Below are 23,245 nucleotides of genomic sequence, written 5' to 3' on the forward strand. Positions count from 1 at the left end.
TTCAATCTAAAGTTACTAGTACAATGAAGTACAAAGTGTCCTGAAAAATAATCTCTTAATCCCTGGGATATGTAAGAACAATCCAGTGTTATTGCCACATTAAGGTGCATGGGTCAGATGTGAAAATTGTGGCTTGGTCAGGAAGGTGAAAACAGGCTTAGTAAAGGGTTAATAGACTATGCTGCACTATATAGGTAAATCAAATTGTTGCTATAATGCTGCTTTAAAATACTTGTGCATCAATGGGATTGTTTTTCCTCTTCATAAGTCAAATATTTAGGATTTTTTATCAGAATTATATAAGGTAGCCATACAATTCCATCTTATAAGGAATGATTGGTTCTTCTGTAGTTTCAGCTGTGCAGGCTACTACATTTCATAGAACTTCCACAATCGTTGCTGCAGCCTTTATGTACACTACGTTTTATGGGGACAAACGTGACCTACAAATCCAATGTAGTTGATAATTTAAAAAAATGCCTTGGCCTTTTTTGTTTTGCAGTTCACCCAACATTGCCAAAAAATTTCATGTTGGACATTTGCGCTCGACAATAATAGGTAAGATACTCTGTTACAGCATAAGGTTGTTTTTTTATTAATTCATGATCTTTGCAAGGATTCTGTAAAGATCCTGTTTCTATGGCTCCTTCCCTGTCCTAACGCTAGGGGCACCCTATCTTGTCCTGTTCCACAGATTACTTTTGATGGTGAAGACGTTGGGGCCACGTTCCTTGCGTTAAGCCCCCGTCTCACTCAGCGATGCTACAGCGATTCCCAACAATGATACGACCTAGTAGGGATCGTTGCTGCGTCGCTATGTGGTCGCTGGTGAGATGCCAAACAGTCAGATCTTCCCAACGACGCAGCAACAATACGGCGACCTGTAGCGACCTTTGTAACGATGTCGGCGGTCGTTAGGACCCTGTCACCTAGCAGCTACTCTGACGATTCAGACCTCGAATCAACGCAAATCCACTCCTATGTGTCTCGCTTCTGAGTCTCTAACGAGGTCGTTTGTAAGGTGTCAAACATACCGATGCATGCTACCCAGCGGGACCTCGATCAAAAAAAGTCCAGGTCATTCCGACACGACCAGCGATCTCACAGCAGGGGCCTGGTCGCTGCTACCTGTCAAACGTAGCGAGATTGCTGCTGAAGTCGAAGTTGCGTCACAAAACTTGTGACTCAGCAGCGAACTCGCTAGCGATCTCGCTTAGTGTGACAGGGGCTTTAGCTTCTGAATCCTACCTCAGGGTGTACCCTTCCCCCACCCCACCAAGGGAAGAGGGGAGTAGCAGTGTACCAACCAGACTAGCAAAGTAATACAAACAGGGATAAAGGAAAACCCCTATCATTCAAATATACTCACACAAACAGGTACACTGGGAAGTGGAGGAAGGGGTAAAACTAAAGTAGGAGAAGGAGGGGCATTAGCACACATCCAAAACCTAACATTCTCAGATAAATCCATGATACGCCTTCTCAACCACCAAGAACAACCAACCAAACAAAAACAACAGCCTAACACCCTCCTAAACCATGCAGCATGATGCTAGCTCTGACAATGAGTGATTGCCAGGACCCAGATTATATAGCAGATGAGATTGGCTAACCGTGAACACCTGAGAGCCTTAATGCCTGAAAACATCCAGGAGCGCTCAACTCAGCAGATTAACCCTTGCACTGCTAAATGAAACCTGCACCATTTAATATGAAGGTGAAATGCTTTTAAACAGTGAAGGAGTAGGAGAAGTCAGACACCGCAGTTTTATAGCTCCTCTCTGTCGTGGTAAACCAGAGACAGATTCATGTAGAATTTTATCACTAATCAAGTCTACTTTTACTGAGATCTGCCTCATTCCTGGGTGTTGATGCTGTGTAGGACTGACAGTTTTTTTTGAATATTGTTTTTTTTATTATTTATATTCCCCAGGAAATTTTATAGCGAACCTAAAGGAGGCTGTTGGTAACAAAGTTATAAGAGTAAACTACTTGGGTGACTGGGGACTACAATTTGGTAAGTGTTAATATGCAGATGAGACACGTCACATATGAATATATGCTTTACTATTAGGATAAAAGCTTATATTGTTTGGTATATTTTTAACATTTCCTCTGTGCTTTTTGACATGTTGCCATTCCTACAGCCAGTATAACCGACCGAGCAGCAGACTAAGGTCGGTTTCTTACATATGACAGTCCTGACTGGCCACAGGTCTGCTATCCTGAATTCAACAGGTATATAGGATGCTGTTGAGTTCTGGTCTGGAAACCTGCAGACCATGAAAGTCAGCTGTATTAAACTAGATTAAGTATAGAAAATGATCTATTGGGATTACACACTGCAGCTACTAAGATCTGAAAGAGTGATGTCGAAGAACAGTGTTTTTTGGAGAACTGTAATGGGCTCTACTGGCTGTGTTCTGATATATCCCAGAATGGTCCTATCAGCCTAATAAAAGCTGTGGGCAAATTATCAGAAGTTAAAACTAATGTTAGTTTAGGCCAGTTTGATGGGACTGCTGCTTTTGGACTGTAATTTCTTTGTTGTTATGTTTCCCAAACCTAACATATAAGCCATTTTCATTGAATATTACATCAAAAGCATAAATAATTGCCTAAAAAGTGCTTGGTGAAAAAGTTTGATAAAAGGAATTTATGCCCGTTCAATATACAGTGGGTGAAATTAGTATTGAACATGTCGCCAATTTTCACACATTAATCACATTAGTGAAACGCACATTTCATTTATATCTGTAAAACCTAAAAAAACAAATTTCATTTACTAGGACTTTTGGGTGCTGGCTTTAGCAAGTTTGGGTGTGAGGAGAAGCTGAAATCAAATGCGCTCCAGCATCTTTTTGAGGTAAGTCATTTTTTATAACTATGTTTTATAAAGTATTGATTTACTCGTACTTTAGAGGTTTTCCACGTCAGTACATGGTAAATTTAATGGGCCCAAGATATTGTAAGAAAACAGAACTATACACCGGACCAGTGCATCCATAGGGGATGTCCCCACCGGCATCCTCACCAGTGCATCCGTAGGATATCCCCACCGGCCTCCTTACCAGCGCATCCATAGGATGTCCCTACCGGCCTCCTTACCAGCGCATCCATAGGATGTCCCCACCGGCCTCCTCACCAGTGCATCCGTAGGATGTCCCCACCGGCCTCCTCCCCAGCGCATCCATAGGATGTCCCCACTGGCCTCCTCACCAGCGCATCCATAGGATGTCCCCAGCAGCCTCCTCACATTCACCACTGATGTGACCTCTTCAGTCAGTTATTGGCTGCTGACATTCCATTCAAACAGATTCTTCCTGATTGGCTGCAGCCTTCACACTTTTCCCAACCAGTAGCCATGTGATACCCCTTGTTATATGTAGTTTGGAGGACACAGTAGGGAGTGCAGACTCATGGTGCTGGTCCAGGAGATAAGTATATGTTTTTCTCCTTCGCCTCATTGGGGGACACAGGTACTGTGTGTGTATGCTACTGCCGCCTGGAGGCTGACACTAAGTGGAAAAAAAGAGGTTAGCTCCTCCTCCGCCATATACACCCTCGCCCCGATTGCGGGCGGAATCAGTTTTTGCTTAGTGTCCATTGGAGGCACATGTCTGGTATTTTTTTCCAGACTCTGTCATTTTTTCCATGAAGATAAGACTGGGCAACGGATCCTATTGAAAGGGTCCGATTTCCCCAAACCAACAACGGGCGAGCACGTGCAAGTGTCACCTCCACGTATCCGTTCCCGCTACGTGGGACATGATGCCAGACTGAGCCCTGATCACCCTAAGGTAGTGAAATGCTAGGCTGTACAAAGGCCTGCGAACAGTGCTTGCAGCCCCACCAATGCCAGACAGCGGTGATGGAAGGTGGCGGATGGTCCCTCTCCTCATCCCCTATAGGGAAGATGGAGTTAGGGTGCCTGCACCGTCCTTAAACTTTTTTTCAGCCCCCCTTCCCCCCACTAACCTGAGGATCAAGATGGACGTCGAGGGGTGAGGCATGGAAATAGGTGGGCTGGGAGGACTCCTGTGGACCCCCGTGGTCGGCACTCCTGGCGCCATTTTCGGGCATCCCCGGGCTCCCTGGGTGCGCCACATAGCGTGGCAGCCGGCGGCGCAGGCTTCCTCGGGCCAGGCCCGGTGTCCGTCGGTCCCGCCCCGAGTCGGGGCGCACGCCGGAAATTTAGTCCCCGGCTTTTCCCGGATCTATACCGCGGGCGGAAGTTCCGCCCCCTGTGACGCTGCCACTTCCAGCGGACCCGCCCCTCGGGCGCACGGCAGAAATTTAGTCCCCGGCTTCTGCCTGGGACTAGGCCGCGGATGGAAGTTCCGCCCCATAACGCCACGGGGCCGCCGCCTCCTCCGGAGGCCCGCCCACACGCCGGAGCGCGCTGTTTTTTCCTACGCCTCATTGGGGGACACGGAGACAGTGGGTGTTATGCTGCTGGCCACTAGGAGGACACTAAGTAAACCAGACTAAAAGTTAGCTCCTCCCTTGCAGTATGCACCCTCTCGCTGGCTGAGATTTCTCCAGTTCTTTGCTTAGTGTCTGTAGGAGGCACTTGGGTCTGGTTTCAGACCCCACCGTTTTTATTTTATTTTTGAATTTTCTGTAAATTTTTATTTAATTAACGGAGTGAAGGGGCGACGGTTCCTTTCTACAGCCCTTCTCCCCACGAACCAACAACAGGCAAGCACGCTGAGTATACCTCCCCGTACACTTTCCTGCGACGAATGGGGCTGATTCCTCTGACGATGGTTCCCTTATGGTCGGTACTCCACGAATACGAGGGCAAGCGCAGCAGGACGCAGCACAGGAGTGCATGGAGAAGGACTTGAGCAGCGCTTTTTTCGGATGCCCTGAATCAGCCCCAGAGCTCTCCATCCCCCTACCACAGGGTGGATCGATTGAGCATATCCCTTTAAGACCTCCTCCAGCTCTGCTACATCGCCCGGAGGATGAGACAAGAAGACCCAGGACAGCGGCGACCTGCCTGAGCACAGGAGTGGAGGTATGGGGTCGGGTCCTGCCCCCTGCGAGAAGCGCTGACTTAACGTCAGCGGCGGTGCACCGGTGCTCCATCGCTGCCCCCCTCCCCGCTCTCGGCGCTCGGGTAGGCCAAAAATGTAGTCCCCGGCTTTTCCGGCCTGCTAGGCCGCAATTTGAATAGCGCCGCCCTCTCTCCGCCCCCAGCGCCTACCGCTGGTGGGCCAAAAATTTAGTCCCCGGTTTTTCCGGCCTACTAGGCCGCAACTTGATTAGCGCCGCCCGCGCTCACGTCGCCGCCCCCTCCTCTTGGCGCCTCTCATTACTTACGAAACGCGCAATTCTATTCTCGGGGCCATGTCTTCAGCTGCCGTTAACCCTTTCATGAGTGCTATGCCTGCTCTGGATAGCCGTATGACACCACAAGGCCACCGTTTTTTCCTCCCTGGGGGGACCCAGCACAGGATCGGGTAAGCTGCATCTGCCCTCAGATTAAAGCTTAACCCCTTCACGGCACATTCCCTGCAGCTGCAGACAGACTCTGCCGTTAACCCTTTCAGGAGCGCTATGCCTCAATCTAAGGAGGCTAAACGGGCTGTTAAAAAGCACACTGCGTTTTTTACCATGTGTATCACTTGCAAGTCTGCCTTACCCAGTGCACAGACTAATCCGTTATGCATGGACTGCGACCCGCACTGCGCCCTGACCTGCGCTCCAATGTCCCTCGCCGCCGTTGCAGGGCCTCCTGCGTTTAGTAACTGCGTGGGCTGCGTTCCTGTCATGGTTGGTGGAGTCTCTGACCCAGGCAGAAAGCGTCCTTACCTCCCGAGGAGGGCTCTGGCGTCAGCCAGGAACTGTCCTCCAGCAAGGGCCATACTTGTCCAAGGGACGGTCAGCGCCTCAGTATCGGCGACACCTGTCTCTCGCTCGCCCTCTCCTGAAGTGCACAGCGAGCACAGATCTGAATTCGAATCTGACATGTCAGCCCCTCAGAATCCCCCAACTGATCAAGAGTCGCTTGATTCTCTTATAGAATCAGTCAACAGGATTCTGAGGTTGGATGAAAAAAATATTCCCGCTCCAGAACACCCTAGCTCATTTAAGAAAACCAAGCGTGCACACATGTTATTTACCAGCCGTCCAGAATCATAGGGATCGGCCACATGAGCGGTTCACAGGGCAAAAGTCGACTCAGGCTAAATACCCTTTTCATCCAGACCTAATGTACGATTGGTTACAGTCCCCTCCGGTGGACCCTCCTGTATCGCGTCTTGCTTCTAAAACGCTCCTATCTGTTTCTGAGGGTTCCTCAGTCAGAAACCCCTCCGATTGTCAAATTGACTACCTTGCCCGTTCAGTTTTTGAAGCTTCAGGAGCAGAGTTTTTTCCATCTTTCGCAATTTGGGTCACTAAGGCAATGGCCGCTTGGGCAGAAATTCTTATTACTTCCTTCCAAGGCACCAATCTTCCTCCGGAGGCAACCACTGTCACCAGGCAGATAGTTCACGCAGCTGACTTTGTATTAGACGCTTCTTTTGATGCCGCCAATTGCGCTGCTCAAACTGCCGCTAATGTGATCTCCATTAGAAGAACCCTATGGCTCCGCGGCTGGCGGGCGGATGCCATACCTAAAAGATTGTTGTCTTCTCTCCCCTTTCAAACGGGTCGTTGCTTTGGAGAGAAACTGGACCAAATCATTTCTGATACTACCGAGGGAAAAAGTAAATTCCTTCCTCAACAATAGGGGCTGTTCGGCCGTTTCGCAATCAACAGCCGACGAGTTTTCGATCTTCTCGCAACATTTCTGGTTGATCCTCCTCTACCTTCTCTTCCAGATCAGGTCGGTCCCCACGCAGAGACAGAGGCTCCCAGGTCTCATACAGACCTAACTGCTCTTGGAAATCCAGGCCTAGGGCTTCTGGATCTAGGGGAACCAGATCTCCTAGATCTACCCAATGACAACAAGTGGGTCAGGGAGCTGGTGTCCTCCGGATACAAGATAGAATTTTCTTCTCCCCCTCCAACTCTATTTTTCCTTTCCTCTCCCCCAAGAAAGAGACGAGCCTTCCTTCAGGCTGTTCAGGCTCTGCTAAGGGTCGGAGTCATCATTCCGGTCCCTCATCACGAAAGGTTCAGAGCAGTGTTTCTCAACTCCAGTCCTCAAGACCCACCAACAGGTCATGTTTTCAGGATTTCCTTAGTATTGCACAGGTGATGCTGTTAATGCTTGATCAGGTGATTAAATTATCACCTATGCAAGGAAATCCTGAAAACTTGACCTGTTGGTGGGTCTTGAGGCCTGGAGTTGAGAAACACTGGTTCAGAGGGTTATATTCAAACCGTTTTGTGTTTCCAAAAAAGGACGGGACCATGTGGCCCATTCTGGATCTCAAACTGTTAAATCAGTTTGTCAGGGTATGGCGATTCCGAATGGAATCTCTCCGATCAGTTATCTCTTCCATGGAAAAAGGAGAGTTCCTAGCATCCATCGACATCAAGGACACTTACCTTCACATTCCGATCTGCCCGTCCCTCCAGCAGTTCCTGCGTTTTGCAATTCACAAGGAACACTGCCAGTTCATTGTCTTGCCCTTCGGACTCGCCACCGCCCCCAGTGTCTTTACCAAGGTCTTGGCGGCTGTCATGGCCATTCTCCACTCTCGGGGAGTGGTGGCGTTACGTATCCGGACGACCTGCTCATCAAGGGTTCGTCCCTTCCAGCCTTCGAGGAATCCATGGATAACAGTAAATACACTTTCTCGCCTGGGGTGGAAGATAAACTTTGAAAGGTCTTTCGCAAAACCGGCTCAGCAGATTTCCCTTTTAGGGATGATCTTGGACACTTCCCGTGGGTTGGTCATTCTCCCTCCAGGAGAGACCCAAGCTTTACAACAGGCAGCGCTACTGTTTTCTCACTCCATTCGTTTTGGCATGAGAGTTCTAGGAAAGGTTGGTGTCAGCTATGGAAACAGTTCCATTTGCACAGTTCTACCTCTGTCCCTTACAACACGCGTTGCTGTTAACTTAGCACAAGAACCCGTTCTCACTGTACCGTCAGATCCCTCTGTCCCTGCGGGTCAGGCAATCCCTCAGGTGGTGGACACTGAGGTCCTCCCTGAATCAAGGGAGGTCTTTTCTCCCAGTAAGATGGTTGGTTGTAACCACCGACGCAAGTCTCCTTGGCTGGGGAGCGGTCTTTCGTCGGCACAGGGTCATTGGTCAACCCGAGAGTCAGTCTCCCCATCAACATTTTGGAGATGCAAGCAATCAGATTAGCTCTACAGAGTTTCCACCGTCTCCTCGCAGGTCTCATCAGGATCCAATACGACAACGCCGCGGCTGTAGCGTATATCAACCGCCAGGGAGGTACCCGAAGCAGGATGGCCGTGCACGAAGCAAGTCACATCCTCCATTGGGCCGAGCGCAGAAAATTGGCCGGCAGATCTTCTCAGTCACCGAGGCATTGCCTCGGGGAAGTGGTCACTTCATCCTGAAGTCTTTTAACAGATTTGTCGTCGTTGGGGGACTCCGGATGTGGATCTCATGGCCTCAAGACTAAGCAACAAGGTTCCTTGGTTCATTACCCGATCGCGTGATCCACGCGCCATCGGAGCGGACGCCCTAGTTCTGCCATGGCACCGGTTCCAGCTCCCGTACATCTTCCCTCCTCTTCCCTTGCTTCCGAGGGTCATTAAGAAGATCAGAGCGGAGGAAATACCAGTGATCCTTGTCGCGTCAGATTGGCCGCACCGAGCATGGTATGCAGAACTAATACAACTAGTTGCCGACGTCCCCTGGCGACTTCCAGATTGCATGGATCTACACTCGCAGGACCCGATTTACCACCAGAACTCCGGGGCCCTGTCTTTGACGGCATGGCCGTTGAATTCTGGATTTTAGCACAGGCTGGGTTCTCTCACAACGTGATTTCCACCATGATTAGTTCTAGGAAGCCTATGTCCATGTGCATCTATCACCGCACCTGGAAAACCTTTTCATGGTGCAAGGATCATGGTCGATCACCTCTGGTGTTTTTCCATTCCGGCCATATTGGAATTCCTTCAATCTAGTTTAAAATCAGGCCTCGTGCTTAGCTCGCTCAAGGGCCAAATTTCGCCCTTGTCAGTGCTTTTTTGATGCAAAATTGCCACCAAACTTCAGGTCAAGACGTTCATTCAGAGAGTTTCCCATGTGGCGCCTTCTTATAGAAGGCCATTGGAATCATGGGACCTTAACCTGGTTCTCTGAGCCTTACAGGAGGCTCCTTTCGAACCGCCGCAGGACGTGTCACTGTCCGTCCTCTCTTGGAAGGTGGTTTTTCTAGTGGCAATTACGTCAATCAGATGAGTTTTGGAATTGGCAGCTCTGTCCTGCCGTTCTCTGTTCCTGAATTTTCATCAGGAAAAGGTAATTCTCAGGATGTCCCTGTCCTTCCTGCCCAATTTCGTCTCCTCTTTCCATCTCAACGAGTAAATTGTTTTGCCTTTCCTCTTGTCCGGCACCAGTCCATCGCATTGAGAAGGCCCTCCACACCCTGGATGTGGTTAGGGCGCTGAGACGGTACATCTCACGGACGGCTCCCTTCCACGAGTCAGATGCCCTGTTCATGCTTCCAGAGGGGCATAGGAAGGGTCTAGCCGTGTCAAAGCAACGCTAGCCAGGTGGATTCCCCTGGCGATTCAGTAGTCCTACTGTATCAGGAACGCGCCTGTCCCACTGGGGATTAAGGCGCACTCTACTTGGTCAGTGGGCGCCTATTCGGCACCAGGCCTCGGCAGAACAGGTCTGCAAGGCTGCGACTTGTTCAGTCTGCATACTTTTTACAAAATATTACCAATTTCATTCTCAGGCCTGTCCGCAAGACTGCGACTAGATCCAGCCTGCATACCTTAACAAACATTGCCTAATTCATTCTCAGGCCTCTGCAGATGCAGCCTGCAATTGGCAGTACCTCACTGTTGACTCAGTGGTACATGGGGTATTAGCAGATGTATGCTTCCCACCCAGGGACTGCTTTAGGACGTCCCACTGTCTGTGTCCCCCAATGAGGCGTAGGAGAAATAGGGATTTTTGTGTACTCACCATAAAATCCTTTTCTCCGAGCCAATCATTGGGGACACAGCACCCACCCTGTTTAGCCTATTGGCTCACTGTAGCATTCTTAGGCTTTGACTTAGTTATGGTTATTATTGACTGTTTATGCTCCTACTGTTTTTTTCACCGAACTGGAGAAATCTCAGCCAGCGAGAGGGTGTATACTGCAGGGGAGGAGCTAACTTTTTTTTCTGGTTTACTTAGTGTCCTCCTAGTGGCCAGCAGCATGTCCCCCAATGATTGGCTTGGAGAAAAGGATTTTACGGTGAGTACACAAAAATCCCTATTTTTGAAGAATGAACAGCTGGTCGGCGGGCTGGATGTCTGACAGGTCCAGGACGGGGGGGACACAGGACTGGAGTAAGTGCTACCCCTGGAGCAAGTCCACCCTCTGTGTGTTTTTCAGAGGCTAAGCAGTTTTTTGGTCTTTGGCATATCACTTAGCAGCCATCATGTTCAGAAAAGCTAAGGCACACACATTCTTATATGTTGCGTGCACCTCCTGTCAGTCTGCCTTCCCACAGGCACAAACCAAGCAGATTTGCGAAGCCAGCGATTCCGAACGTGCCCAGGAGCCCTCCCCTGCGACCGAGCCCAGTGTACCAAGCCCCCCGGAATGGGCTCTGTCGCAGTCCATGGCATCGCTTACGAGAGCAATCGAGTCCCTTCGGGCACCAGATAGGGGCAGGGATGGTGGCTCGCCTGTGTTAGAGGGGTCCTCCACTTCACAGGAGTCTCCGGCCTGCAGGGGCCGCTCTCACTCCAGGCAGACGCGGGGGAAACAAACCCACACAGAGTCTCCCAGTCCATCTGGTGCTTCGGCATCCATTAGTTTGGCCTCTCGCTCACCTTCACCAAGGGTCGTTAACGGAAGCTAGGATTACGACTCGGATGAGCCGCTTGATTCGGGTACTCCAGAATACCGGGAAACAATTGACAGTCTCATTGAGCCCGTCAACCAGACCCTTGGGATCGAAGATGATTCCACCTTGGCCTCAGGTCACAAGGTCTCATTTAAGCAACAACACAGAGAGCGGTCCGACAAACGGTTCTCAGGGCAAAAGGCGTTCGAGGCGAGGTATCCGTTCGCCCCTGATCTCCGTAAGAAATGGGCAGAGTCCCCAACAGTAGATCCACCCGTGTCATGCTTGGCCTCTAGGACCCTTTTATCCATCCCTAGTGGGTCCTCTATCAAGGATCCCACTGACCGTCTCATGGGGAGCCTAGCTCGCTCAGTATTTGAGGCATCAGAGTCAGCACTCTCCCCCTCATTTGTGGTAACCTGGGTAGCAAAGGCCATGATGGCTTGGTCAGAATCATTGAACAGAGCCCTGCAGGGTATGGACCTACCAGCAGAGGTATCAGAGATCGCAAATCAGATCACTTTGGCCGGCGACTACCTCTCGCTGCGGCAATCTCCATTAGGAGGGCTTTATGGTTGAGTACATGGCGGGCAGACACAACTTCCAAGAAATCCCTGACTTCCTTGCCCTATCAGAGCGGTCGTCTGTTCGGGGAGAAGTTTGATCAGCTCATCTCTGATTCCACAGGTGGAAAGAGCAGTTTCTTCCCTCAACAAAGGGTTAAACGCCGTTTCTCCACCAACCTCAGACGCTGTTTCGGTCCTTTCGCAACCCCGGGTAGGCTACAGCGACCAATCCTGCCGCTTCAGGTCGTCCCAGCCAGGACAGGGATCGGGAGGTCTCACATAGAGCCAACCCGTTGGGGAGAATGCGTACCCACCAGCTCAGATCAAGAGGACCTAGGTCCCAGAGATCTGCAGCCAAATGACTCGGGGCAATCTCAAGGCGACTTCGGCAAGGTAGGCGGTCGCCTGCTTTGGTTTCGCCACGCCTGGTTCTCCGTCTCACACGACGCATGGGTAACAGAGCTGGTGTCCTCGGGGTACAAGATAGAATTCATCAAATACCCCCCAAGACGGTTTTTTTCTTTCCCATCCTCCAAAAGTAATCGCCCGAGCAAGGGCTTACTCAAGGCCATAAAATTACTCCAGCACAACGGAGTCATTGTTCCCGTATCGGAGAACGAAAAATATCAGAGGTTCTACTCCAACCTGTTCACGGTGCCCAAAAAGGATGCCCATTCTGGACCTAAAGCTTCTGAATAAGTTTATCAGGATCAGACGTTTCCGGATGGAGTCTCTCCGTTCAGTCATATCTGCCGTGGGGCAGAGAGAATACTTGGCCTCTATTGACATCCAAGACTCATACTTACACATCCCCATTTTTCCCCCGCACAAAGGTTCCTGCACTTCGCCATCAACGGCCTACACTTTCAGTTCGCAGCACTGCCCTTTGGGTTGGCCACCGCTCCCAGGGTATTCACAAAAGTCGTGGCAGTCATCATGGCCACCCTGCACTCCCGGGGCATAGTTGTCTTTCCTTATTTAGATGACCTCTTGATCAGGGGCTCTTCTTTTCGGGCATGCGAGGAGAGTGTCAGCATCATGCTAGATACTCTTTTTCCCGCTTAGGATGCTTGGTCAATCTGAAAAAATCATCCCCTGTGCTAGCTCAGAGGATCTCCTTCTTAGGAATGATCTTCAGCACTTCCCGAGGGTTGGTAATTCTCCCTCGGGACAAGGCCTTAGCTCTCCGGCAGGGAGTCCGGAAGCTGCGTCAACCGGTCCCTCATACCATCCGCTTCTGCAAGAGGATCCTAGGAAGGACGGTGGCAGCAATGGAAGCAATTCCATTTGCCCAGCTCCATCTTCGCCCCCTGCAGCACGCCTTTTTATCAGTCTGGGACAAAAACCCATTCTCTCTCGATCGCCGGTGCCGGTTGCCCACGAGGGTCACGCAGGCACTCGGGTGGTGGACATTCAGTGCCTCACTTCTCCAGGGCAAGCCTTTTCCCCCAGACCATTGGTTGGTGGTGACAACCGACGCCAGCCTCCCCGGCTGGGGAGCGTTTTTTTGCCACGACACCACCCAGGGACGGTGGTCGCCGCAGGAGGCATGCCTCCCAATCAACTTGTTGGAAATACAGGCAATCGGGCTAGCGCTGCGACAGTTTCATCCCCTTCTAGCAGGCCGGCCCTTTCGGATTCAGTCAGACAACGCCATGGCTGTGGCTTACATAAATCATCAGGAGGGCAGCCATGCGCGAGGTAGGGCATGTGCTTCATTGGGCCGAGTGAAACCACTCGGCGATATCAACAGTCCACATCCCGAGCGTGGACAACTGGGCTGCAGACTTCCTCAGTCGGCAGGGTCTTGCATCCGGAGAATGGTCACTTCCCCCTGAGATCTTCCAGCAGATTTGCCAACGATGGGGGACGCCGGATGTGGACCTAATGGCCTCCAGAGTGAACGCCAAGGTACCAGCGTTTGTCGCCCGATCCCGGGATCCGCAGGCAATTGCTATGGATGCACTGGTTCTGCCATGGAACCAATTTCGCCTCCCATACCCATTTCCCCAATGCCACTACTTCCGAGGGTCATCAAGAAGATCAATGCGGAAGGGGTTCCAGTGATTCTGCTGGCCCCAGATTGGCCTCGTCGGGCATGGTACGCAGACCTAGTACAGCTACTCGCCGACGTTCCTTGGCGCCTGCCAGAGCGCCCAGACCTACTGTCTCAGGGCCCGATCTACCACCCGAACTCGGGGGCCCTGTGTTTGACGACTTGGCCGTTGAATCCTGGATTCTAACCCAGGCTGGGTTCGGCCGCAATGTGGTCGCTACAATGGTTAGCTCCCTGAAGCCGGCCTCAGCATGTATTTATCACCACGCCTGGAAGGTTTTATTCACATAGTGTCGGAAACCATGGTTGTTCTCCACTGAGATTTTCTATTCACAACATCTTGGCTTTTCTCCAGTCTGGCCTAGACTCCGGCTTGGCCCCAAGTTCCCTCAGGAGACAAATATTGGCCTTATCTGTTCTCTTCCAGCGCAGGATTGCTACCAATCTGCAGGTGAAGACTTTCATTCAGGGAGTCTCCCACTTTGTACCTCCTTATAGGGCGCCCCTGGACACTTGGGACCTTAACCTGGTCCTAAGTGTTCTACAGGAGGCTCCATTTGAACCATTACAGGAGGTCTCTTTTTAACCTACCTTTCTTGGAAGGTAGTATTTCTTGTGGCAATAATGTCAATCAGGTGGGTCTCAGAGCTGGCAGCTCTATCCTGCCGAGCTCCGTTTCTGGCCTTCCACAAAGATAAGGTGGTTCTCAGACCAGCCCCTCCTTTTCTGCAGGTCGTTTCCTCATTTCACATTAATGAGGATATTGTCTTGCCCTCTTTTTGTCCAGCACCGGTACACCATGTGGAAAAGACTCTTCATACGTTGCACCTAGTGAGAGCACTCAGGAGGTACGTGTCATGGACGGCACCCTTTCGTCAGACAGACACGCTGTTTGTGCTTCCCGAGGGGCGCAGGAAGGAACTCGCTGCCTCAAAATCGACCCTAGCCAAATGGATTTGTTTGACTATTCAGGAGTCTTACCGCATCAGAGGCACACCAGTTCCAGCAGGGATCAGAGCGCGCACTACTCGGGCAGTGGGCGCCTCTTGGGAGCTTCGGCACCAGGCATCAGCAAAACAGGTTTGCAAGGCTGCAGCCTGGTCCAGCTTGCACACATTTGCAAAGCACTACAATATCCATACTCAGGTTTCAGCGGATGCGAGTGTGACGAGGTCAGCTTACGCTGAGTCGACTTTTTCTTTAGAGTGGACCCTCTGGATCGTGGCACCCACCCACCGAGGGCGAGCTGACCTTGTGAGGAACCACCCCCTATACAGGGAATGTCAGGGGCAAGACCAAGTGGGTGAACCACCACGACTGCTGGCACCAGACGGCCGGCTCAGATACACTAGGTACGAGTGTCTGACGACAAGGACGTGCAGGAAACAAGGCATAAGTTCAAGGTATCTTCATTAAGACAAATTCAGGATAACATTCAGTGCGAAACGTGATAACAAGCAAACACGGCAAGGTGCGTGCGTGGCACGCCAAGGTCCATGGAATAGTACGTGCTAGAAGGCAAGTCTGGTTACCGGCAAGGACAGGATGACATCGGACTCCGGATAGCTGGCAGGGATCAGGGCATCAGGCTATAGACTTCATGCTTACGATCTCTGGCAGGGATGGCAGGCTCCGGGAATCCAGCAGGCAAACCAGGGTACAAGCAAGGAGGCACGACGGATCTCCAGGCATGGTGCGTGTTAGGGAGCACACCGAGGTCCAAGGCAAGATTCCAGGCAGGGTGCATGCTAGAGGCACACCAGGGTCCAGGGCAAGAGGCAAGGTGCGTGTGTAGGGGACACGCCAGGTTCAAAGTGCGAAACACGGTACGTGTGTAGGGGACACGCCAGGGTTCAAAGTTCAACATACAAGACTGGATGCGTGTATAGAGACACGCCAGGGTTCAAGGCAGAGTCCTGCGCGTGCAGAGGGGCACGCCAGGATTCAAGGCAGAGTCCTGCGCGTGCAGAGGGGCACGCCAGGGTTCAAGGCAGAGTCCTGCGCGTGCAGGGGGGCACGCCAGGGTTCAGGCTAGGACCTGTGCGTGCGAGAGGGCACGACAGGGTACATGGCTAGACCTGCGCGTACTTTTACAGAAGCACGGGGAAGTATGCCACGGGGCAGGCGAGGGCCTGCGCCTAAGAGAAGCACGGAGAGCACAGTGCAGAGACAGCGTAGGTGCAAGGAAGCACAGAGAGCACGGCTGGGTCACTGGCTAGCTGGACAGGCTGCAGCACAAACAGGCGGACAGAACTCCAGCGAACCCGGCTGGGGCATAGGAGGCGACACAGCTGTCACTGACCGACGGGCACGGCTGAGGCACAAGCAGGAGGCTAGGAAGGCCAGGTGCATGCAAAGGGCACACGAAGAAACAAGGCAAGGCAAAGCAAGAAACAAGGCAAATCTATGCATGGTACGGAACAATGAACGGAACGTAGGCAGGAACACAGAGCCAGGTCAGAGCGAGAACAGAGCTAGCAGCGGAGCGTAGGCCGAAGCCCAGAGCCGGGTCAAGGGAGAACCTTGAGACTAGCGTAGAAATGTGCAATAGCGCACATAAGGTAAGAGAGGAGGAATAGTGCGTGTGCCAGGAGGCACAACAGAGCACCATAGGTAAGAGCAAGGAAGAACTTAGGCAAGACATAGCAAAACAGGCTAAGGCAGAGAACAGCGGAAGTACTACAAGGCTCAGAATAGCAAAGGCCAGACATGGCGAAACAGGCAAGGCAGAGAACAGAGGAAGGACTACAAGTCAAAGAATAGCTAAGACGAGACATGGCAAAACAGGCTAAGTCAGAGAACAGCGGTAGTACCACAAGGCAAGGACAAACATGGCACGAGAGACAACACAAGACATAGCACGAGACAAGAGACAGAGTACAAGCACAGAGCGTGTGCAGGGGCACAGAATACAGGGAGCGACCGAGCAGGCCAAGCAGCCATGCAGGGAAGCAACACGATATTCAGGCCCCGACCTGAAGGGGCGGTCTGATATAGCACCATAGCACCTGGACTTCCGGGTCAGAATCGGGGAAGGACTTCCGGTTCAGTCCTCCAGGATCATAGAGAGCGTTGCTAGATCAGACTGCGCTGAACCATAGAGAAGGTCACATGATCAGGGGTTCCAGGATTACATAGAGGATTGCAGAATCAGACAGTGCTGGCACATAGGAAAGGTCACATGATCAGGAATACATATATGATTGCAGAATCAGACAGCACTTGAACATAGGAAAGGTCACATGATCAGGGGTTCCAGGAATACAGAGGATTGCAGAGACGGATGGTTACCTAGCAATGGCGTGCATCCATGAGGTAAGGCGCGCGTGCACACCGCTCCAGGCATCTTGCAGCACGAGACATAACGGGCATGAGAATTCAGTGCACGTGCACACCGCTCCAGGAGTCATGCGGCATAACAGACATGGCGGGCATGACAGTGAGCCTGGGTAGAAGGATTCTCCAAGCAGCGGTGGCACACCTTTAGACAGGAGGTGCATGTAGCTTGGATCAGTGAGTAAACATCCCACCCAGGCACTGCTTTAGGACGTCCCACAGTACCTGTGTCCCCCAATGAGGCGAAGGAGAAACATGGATTTTTGTGATAACTCACCGTAAAATCCTTTTCTCCGAGACGCTCATTGGGGGACACAGCACCCACCCTGATAGCCAGATTGGCTTCTGTTTTGTTTAATTAATATACTTTTTTTTTAATGATATTAGGGTGGTGTTTTTCTAGACATGTTGTTACCTGCATTAAGGTTGATGTTGTCTGATTTTTGTTTGATCTCCTACTGCTTTTGCACCAAACTGATTCCGCCCGCAATCAGGGCGAGGGTGTATACGGCGGAGGAGGAGCTAACCTCTTTTTTTCACTTAGTGTCAGCCTCCAGACAGCAGTAGCATACACCCACAGTACCTGTGTCCCCCCAATGAGCGTCTCGGAGAAAACGATTTTACGGTGAGTTATCACAAAAATCCATGTTTTTGTTTTCTTTCACCACCCTGAGCCCATTAATATTATTTTTTTCTAGTAGTGGAGAACCCACCTAACTGTGCAATAGACCTCACAAATCTTATTAGACATTTTTTCGTGACAATTAAAATAGTATTGTTTCTCATGGTTTGTTTTTTTATGTGTGATGCATAGTTGTATGTGAAAGTCAATGCAGAAGCAGAAAAAGATGAAGAGATGAAACAATCAGCCCTTGAATTTATGAGAAAACTTGAGAGCGGACACCCACAAGCGCTTTCTCTATGGACACACTTTAGAGGTCTGAGCATTGAGGAGTACTCCAAAGTCTATAAGGTACATAATGTATTCATTAGAGCACAACATAAATCCGAACGTTCTCTGCAAGCTATGTCTACTACAGGCAGCCGGTCTTCTGCAGCAACAGAAAATTGCACTGTACATTGCACTGTGTTATGCCTAAGCCGCAGGCTGGAAAACATTGCCTTTTAAAGAAAAAAAAAAAATCGTGCAGGCATATTCTGACATCTGAGGTGGAGATGATGGTCAGTACAATTATCAAGACAACTTGTACCGTAGAGTACCCATGCCTGAGCAACCGCCCCAGCCAGTGTGCCGTGGCATCTCTCCATGGCCATTGTCTGATCAGGCTGAATGCCTGCAAAGGCTTTAACATCTAGTTACTTTTTGCTTAAAGGGGGGTTGTTCACTTTTGGGAATCTTTTTTTTTTTTTTTTTTCTATTTACTTAAATGCATGTATTTGTGATGAAATATCATTTTTGCAATTGGGTTTCATTAAAAACTTTGCACCGTTTTGCTTTTACAGGCTCTTGGTTTACCCGCACCTTCATCTTTAATGTGGTCATAAGTCAGCTGAGAGGAGCTTGGAAATAGACAGATAAAAGTTACCCACGCTCCCATCATTCAATCTGAATGAGCTCACTGACGGATTATCAGATTTCTCACTTTGTAGACCACAATAGACATGACAATACAGAGGGTTATAGATAATAGAAGGCAAAATTTATGTTGAAAATTTTTGTTGGACCCCAATTGCAAAAATTATTTTTTACCCTAACTCCATGCATTTAAGTAAGTAAAAAGTTATCCCCAATGGTTGACCACCCCTATAACCACTTCCAGACCACACGTCTGGGCGGTCCCTGTTTTATTCTGCAGTGACATTCTAAAATCTCACTAGTAGAGCAGCCACAGGACATTGGGCAGCTGCGCGGGCAGGGAGCCGACTATGGCACACAGCCAGACTCCCTACAGAGAAGGCAGACCTCATTTATTACCATGTTTGTCTTCTCATTCCCTGCACTGGACAAGCTCTGTGTATACAGATTAGGAAGTCATGAGAACACTTGAAGAATAGATTGATTTTCTCCTGTAATGACTCTTGCAGACGATATCTTTATAGGTGCTAGTGTGATCTGACAAAACATCGGATCGCACTCGGGACTATGCTATGGGGCCATGTACATGGCAGATGGTTTCTCCTTGGACCAAGCCGGTCCGAGGATTGAAAAAAAGCTACATGCCGAGTTTGATCCAATATTCGGATCGCACTTGGCCATGCATGTCAATGAGTCTGTGGAAACCATTGGACATCTGAGTACAGTCTGATTTCCACACACTCACAGGATGGAGAAGGTGATATTTTTCTTTCAATCTTCTCATCCGAGAGAATTGGAGCATACTGTGATCAAACAGTAATCAGAATTTGATCAGTGTGATTTGCGTCATGAGCCCGTTTTCTTGTCATGATGGCATACAGTCGCCTGCACCTAGCGTCACTGAGGTTAACATTCCAGGCAAATAATATAGACGTCATTTGAATCCCTGACCCATATTGGAAAAAAAAAAATGTTCAATATATAAAAAAATTAAGTCCCATTTATTGTAAAAAAGAATAAAAGGCATTTAAATTTCTTAATCGTGTCATGTCTGATAACTTTATCACCGACATTCGTTTTTCTTTCTTCACAGCGCCTTGGTGTACAGTTTGATGAATATGCCGGCGAGTCTTTTTATAGGGAAAAATCACAAGACGTGCTAAACGTTTTACGAAGCAAAAATGTTCTCACGATAACGAAGTATGATTTGTTACACATTAATTTCCCACTTGTGGCATAATAAGTACTAAGAACTGGTCTTTCTATTACAGAGAGGGCACTGGAGTGGTAGACCTGACAGAACATGGAGACCTGTCCGCTTACTCAACAGTGATGCGTAGTGATGGCTCTTCTCTGTATATTACAAGGTGACATTATTATAAGACTTCCTAAATGGAATCATTTCCAAATTCGGGGGCCATTTCTCAGTAATTTAATTCTAATGAAATGATAAACGGCTCTGAAAAATGGCCAATATGAAGTTGTGAACAGGAAACACGTATGCAGTTAGTTTAACCCCTTAGTGACAGAGCCATTTTACAGCTAACTGACCAGGCCAATTTTTACAATTCTGACCACTGTTACTTTATGAGGAACGCTTTAACGGATCCCGCTGATTCTGAGATTGTTTTTTCGTGACATATTGTACTTCATGTTAGTGGTAAAATTTCTTCGATATGTCTTGTGTTTATTTATGAAAAAAATGGAAATATGGCGAAAATTTTGCAATTTTAAAGCTTTAAATTTTTATGCCCTTAAATCAGATAGATGTATCACATACATTTCTTAATAAATAACATTTCCCACATGTCAACTTTACATCAGCACAATTTTGGAAACAAAAAAATTTTTGTTGTTAGGAAGTTATAAGGATTAAAAGTTGACCAGCGATTTCTCATTTTTACAACAAAATTTACAAAACCTTTTTTTAGGTACCACATCATATTTAAAGTCATTTTGAGGGGTGTACATGACAGAAAATACCCAAAAGTGACACCATTCTAAAAACTGGACCCCTTAAGGTGCACAAAACCACATTCAAGAAGTTTATTAACCCTTTACGTGCTTCACAGGAACTTAAGCAATGTGGAAGGAAAAAATTAACATTTAACTTTTTTTTGCAAATTTACTTCAGAACCAATTTTTTTTTTATTTTCACAACTGGTAAAAGAGAAAATAAACCACAAAATTTGTTGTGCAATTTCTCCTGAATATGCCAATACCCCATATGTGGGGGTAAACCACTGTTTGGGCGCACGGCAGAGCTCAGAAGGGAAGGAGTACCGTTTGACTTTCTTTATCGCCTTATTGGGGGACACAGATGACCATGGGTGTATGCTGCTGCTGCTAGGAGGCTGACACTATGCAAAACAAGAAACTTAGCTCCTCCCCGGCAGTATACACCCACCGACAGGCACCAAGCACCTCAGTTTGTGCTTAGTGTCTGTAGGAGGCGGACCGGGATCTCCCCAGATCCGCATTTAATCCTTTTCTTTTCAGGTTTTTTGTTGTTTTTTAATGATTTTCCCTTTCTTTTTCAGATACAGCTCAGGAAACGGGATGTGAGTTCATCCTGCTTTTCCTATTAATGCGGCTGAGCGAGCAATGTGGTATCGCCCACATCGCAACTCTCAGGCCCGCAGGCAGGACCTTCCCCTATCACCCTCGGGTACTAGGGGCCATGGATGGACGGTCCTAGCCGATTCCCCTCCTCATCCCTCTCCCAGGACAGGGCTGAGAGGAAGACGGCGGTCGCCAGCGGTGACGTTTCCCCTGACACGGGGATTGGAGCCGTCTTCTGCACCATACGGCGGTGCGGGTACTGAGGATCACCTCTCCCAGTGACCTGCGCTCTATCGCGGGCCCCTGTGGTCAGCCTCTTCAGGGACATCAGGTAAGCTTTTCTGAATGTTCCCTGCAGCCCTGCGCTCACAGGCCAATCTAGGACAGCAGAGTACCTCTCCTCCTTTTGAATTTCCCGCCCCTTGAACCACCGCTCTGACAGGCGCGCGTCCCTCCTGTCGTGGGGGGGGGGGGGGCGCGCTTCCTCCGTCAGCGCTCCTTCTATCAGCGCTCCCCGTCCTCATTATCAGCCTACAGGGAGGGAGCGCTTTCAAGCCCGGGCGCGCCGTCGCTAGTGAAAGTGAGGGAGCACTTTCACTTTCATTTTCATTTTCAAAGGTGTCCTCCCTCTCCCTGCGCGCGCTTTCCCCGCGCGCTTTTTCAGCCTATCTCAGGGCTGCTTTCATTTCAGCCCTGTCAGTGTCTTTGGCCGTCCCCCTCCCCTCTGGGGTCTCAGCCAATCGCGCCGTGCGGTGGCTTAGCCCCGCCCACCGCCAGCGTTTCTTCCTGGATTGCGATCTTCTTCCTCCTTCTCTCCGGACCTCGCCTGGGGGACACATCGCTTCTGATCCTCGGTAGGCTAGACGCTGACTATCCCTGACACCTAACTTAGCTCCCCCCCCCCCGCAGTTTCCTCAGGCTGTGTTTTTTCTGCCACTAAGACTTATGCACAACCCCGCAAGGGCCTTCTGCTCCAGACCCACCGCTACTCACTACGCCTGCGCGCGCTGTAAAAAGAAGTGGGCTTCGGGTCAGTCGTCTCCCCTCTGCCTCTCCTGCAGCCCTTCCACCATGTCGGCCCCTCAGGAGCACTCCGAACCCCGGGCGGAGACCACCCCACCCCCGGAGTGGGCTGTGGCGATGTCTCAGTCAGTTTCTGAGCTGACAAAGGTGTCTCAATCGCTGGTCCAGGTCTTAGAGCGGTTACCTCAGTTATCTGCAGTCACCTGTGCACCGACCGCCTCGCATGGTGAGTCGCCAGCACCGGACCGTGGCCCTCAGACGGACAGACCAGGTCGGGGCTCTAGGAAGCGGGTCCTGTCTGGCTCTTCCTCCGGTTCGCAGGGTCCCTCTGCTTCTCTCAGGCTACGCTCCTCGTCCCCCTCATCGGCAGACGATCCGGGGTCAGACGAGGATTCACAATCTGGATCAGACTCAGAGGCGGACGACATAGCTAGAACTCGGGAGATGGTAGATAGTCTCATATTGGCTATATACCAAACACTCAAGATTAAGGAGGATAAGGCCCCCCCTCAGGAATGCTCTGTTTCCCTTAAGAAGGCAAGGCCTCCATCTCGAACCTTCCCTAATAAGGATTTCGACACTTCCTTAGCCAACCACTGGCAACATCCTGAGAAACGTTTCTCAGGCCGCAAGTACTTAGATGTACTTTATCCCTTTGATGCGGATCTAGTCACGAAATGGACCAAAGCTCCTGAGGTAGATCCACCAGTTTCTCGTATTTCCTCTAAGACGGTCCTTTCCCTTCCGGACGGAGCTTCTCTCAAGGACCCATCAGACAGGCAAATAGAGTCGTTGGCTAAGTCTATCTTTGAGGCATCCGGTGCATCCCTATGCCCTATCTTCGCATCCGCTTGGGTGGCGAAAGCCATTTCGGCTTGGGCAAAAATTCTGCGCAGGGGCGTTTCAGCGGCAGCTCCTCAAGACGAGCTGGCAGATTTAGCAGACAAAATTAATCACGCAGGCAAGTACCTTCTGGCCGCCTCCTTGGACGCGGAAGGGTGCGTTGCTAGAGCTAACAGCAACATTGTGGCAATACGCCGCATTCTTTGGTTGAAGTCTTGGAATGCGGATACTATCTCAAAGAAGTCACTCACCAACCTGGCATTTCACGGCACTAGGCTCTTTGGCGCCAAGCTGGATCAGTTAATCTCGGATGCCACAGGTGGAAAGAGCACTTCCCTTCCTCAGTCCCGTCCTAAGAGGTTCTTTA

General features: G+C 50.1%; 1 protein-coding gene across 1 annotated transcript in view; it reads left to right on the forward strand.

Annotated features, from left to right (window-relative positions):
• The window catches only part of RARS2 (arginyl-tRNA synthetase 2, mitochondrial), a 106,456-nt gene that overhangs the window by 22,438 nt on the left and 60,773 nt on the right, over positions 1-23,245 (forward strand). The window contains exons 6-11 of the mRNA XM_073589604.1: positions 503-558; positions 1,934-2,017; positions 2,790-2,866; positions 17,728-17,886; positions 19,544-19,650; positions 19,722-19,817. Coding sequence (XP_073445705.1) covers positions 503-558; positions 1,934-2,017; positions 2,790-2,866; positions 17,728-17,886; positions 19,544-19,650; positions 19,722-19,817 — 579 coding nt within the window. The remainder of the gene's footprint in view (positions 1-502; positions 559-1,933; positions 2,018-2,789; positions 2,867-17,727; positions 17,887-19,543; positions 19,651-19,721; positions 19,818-23,245) is intronic.

The sequence above is a fragment of the Dendrobates tinctorius genome, unplaced genomic scaffold (genome assembly GCF_039654945.1).
Source record: "Dendrobates tinctorius isolate UK_male_01 unplaced genomic scaffold, ASM3965494v1 ptg000111l, whole genome shotgun sequence".
NCBI classification, from domain to species: Eukaryota; Metazoa; Chordata; class Amphibia; order Anura; family Dendrobatidae; genus Dendrobates; species Dendrobates tinctorius.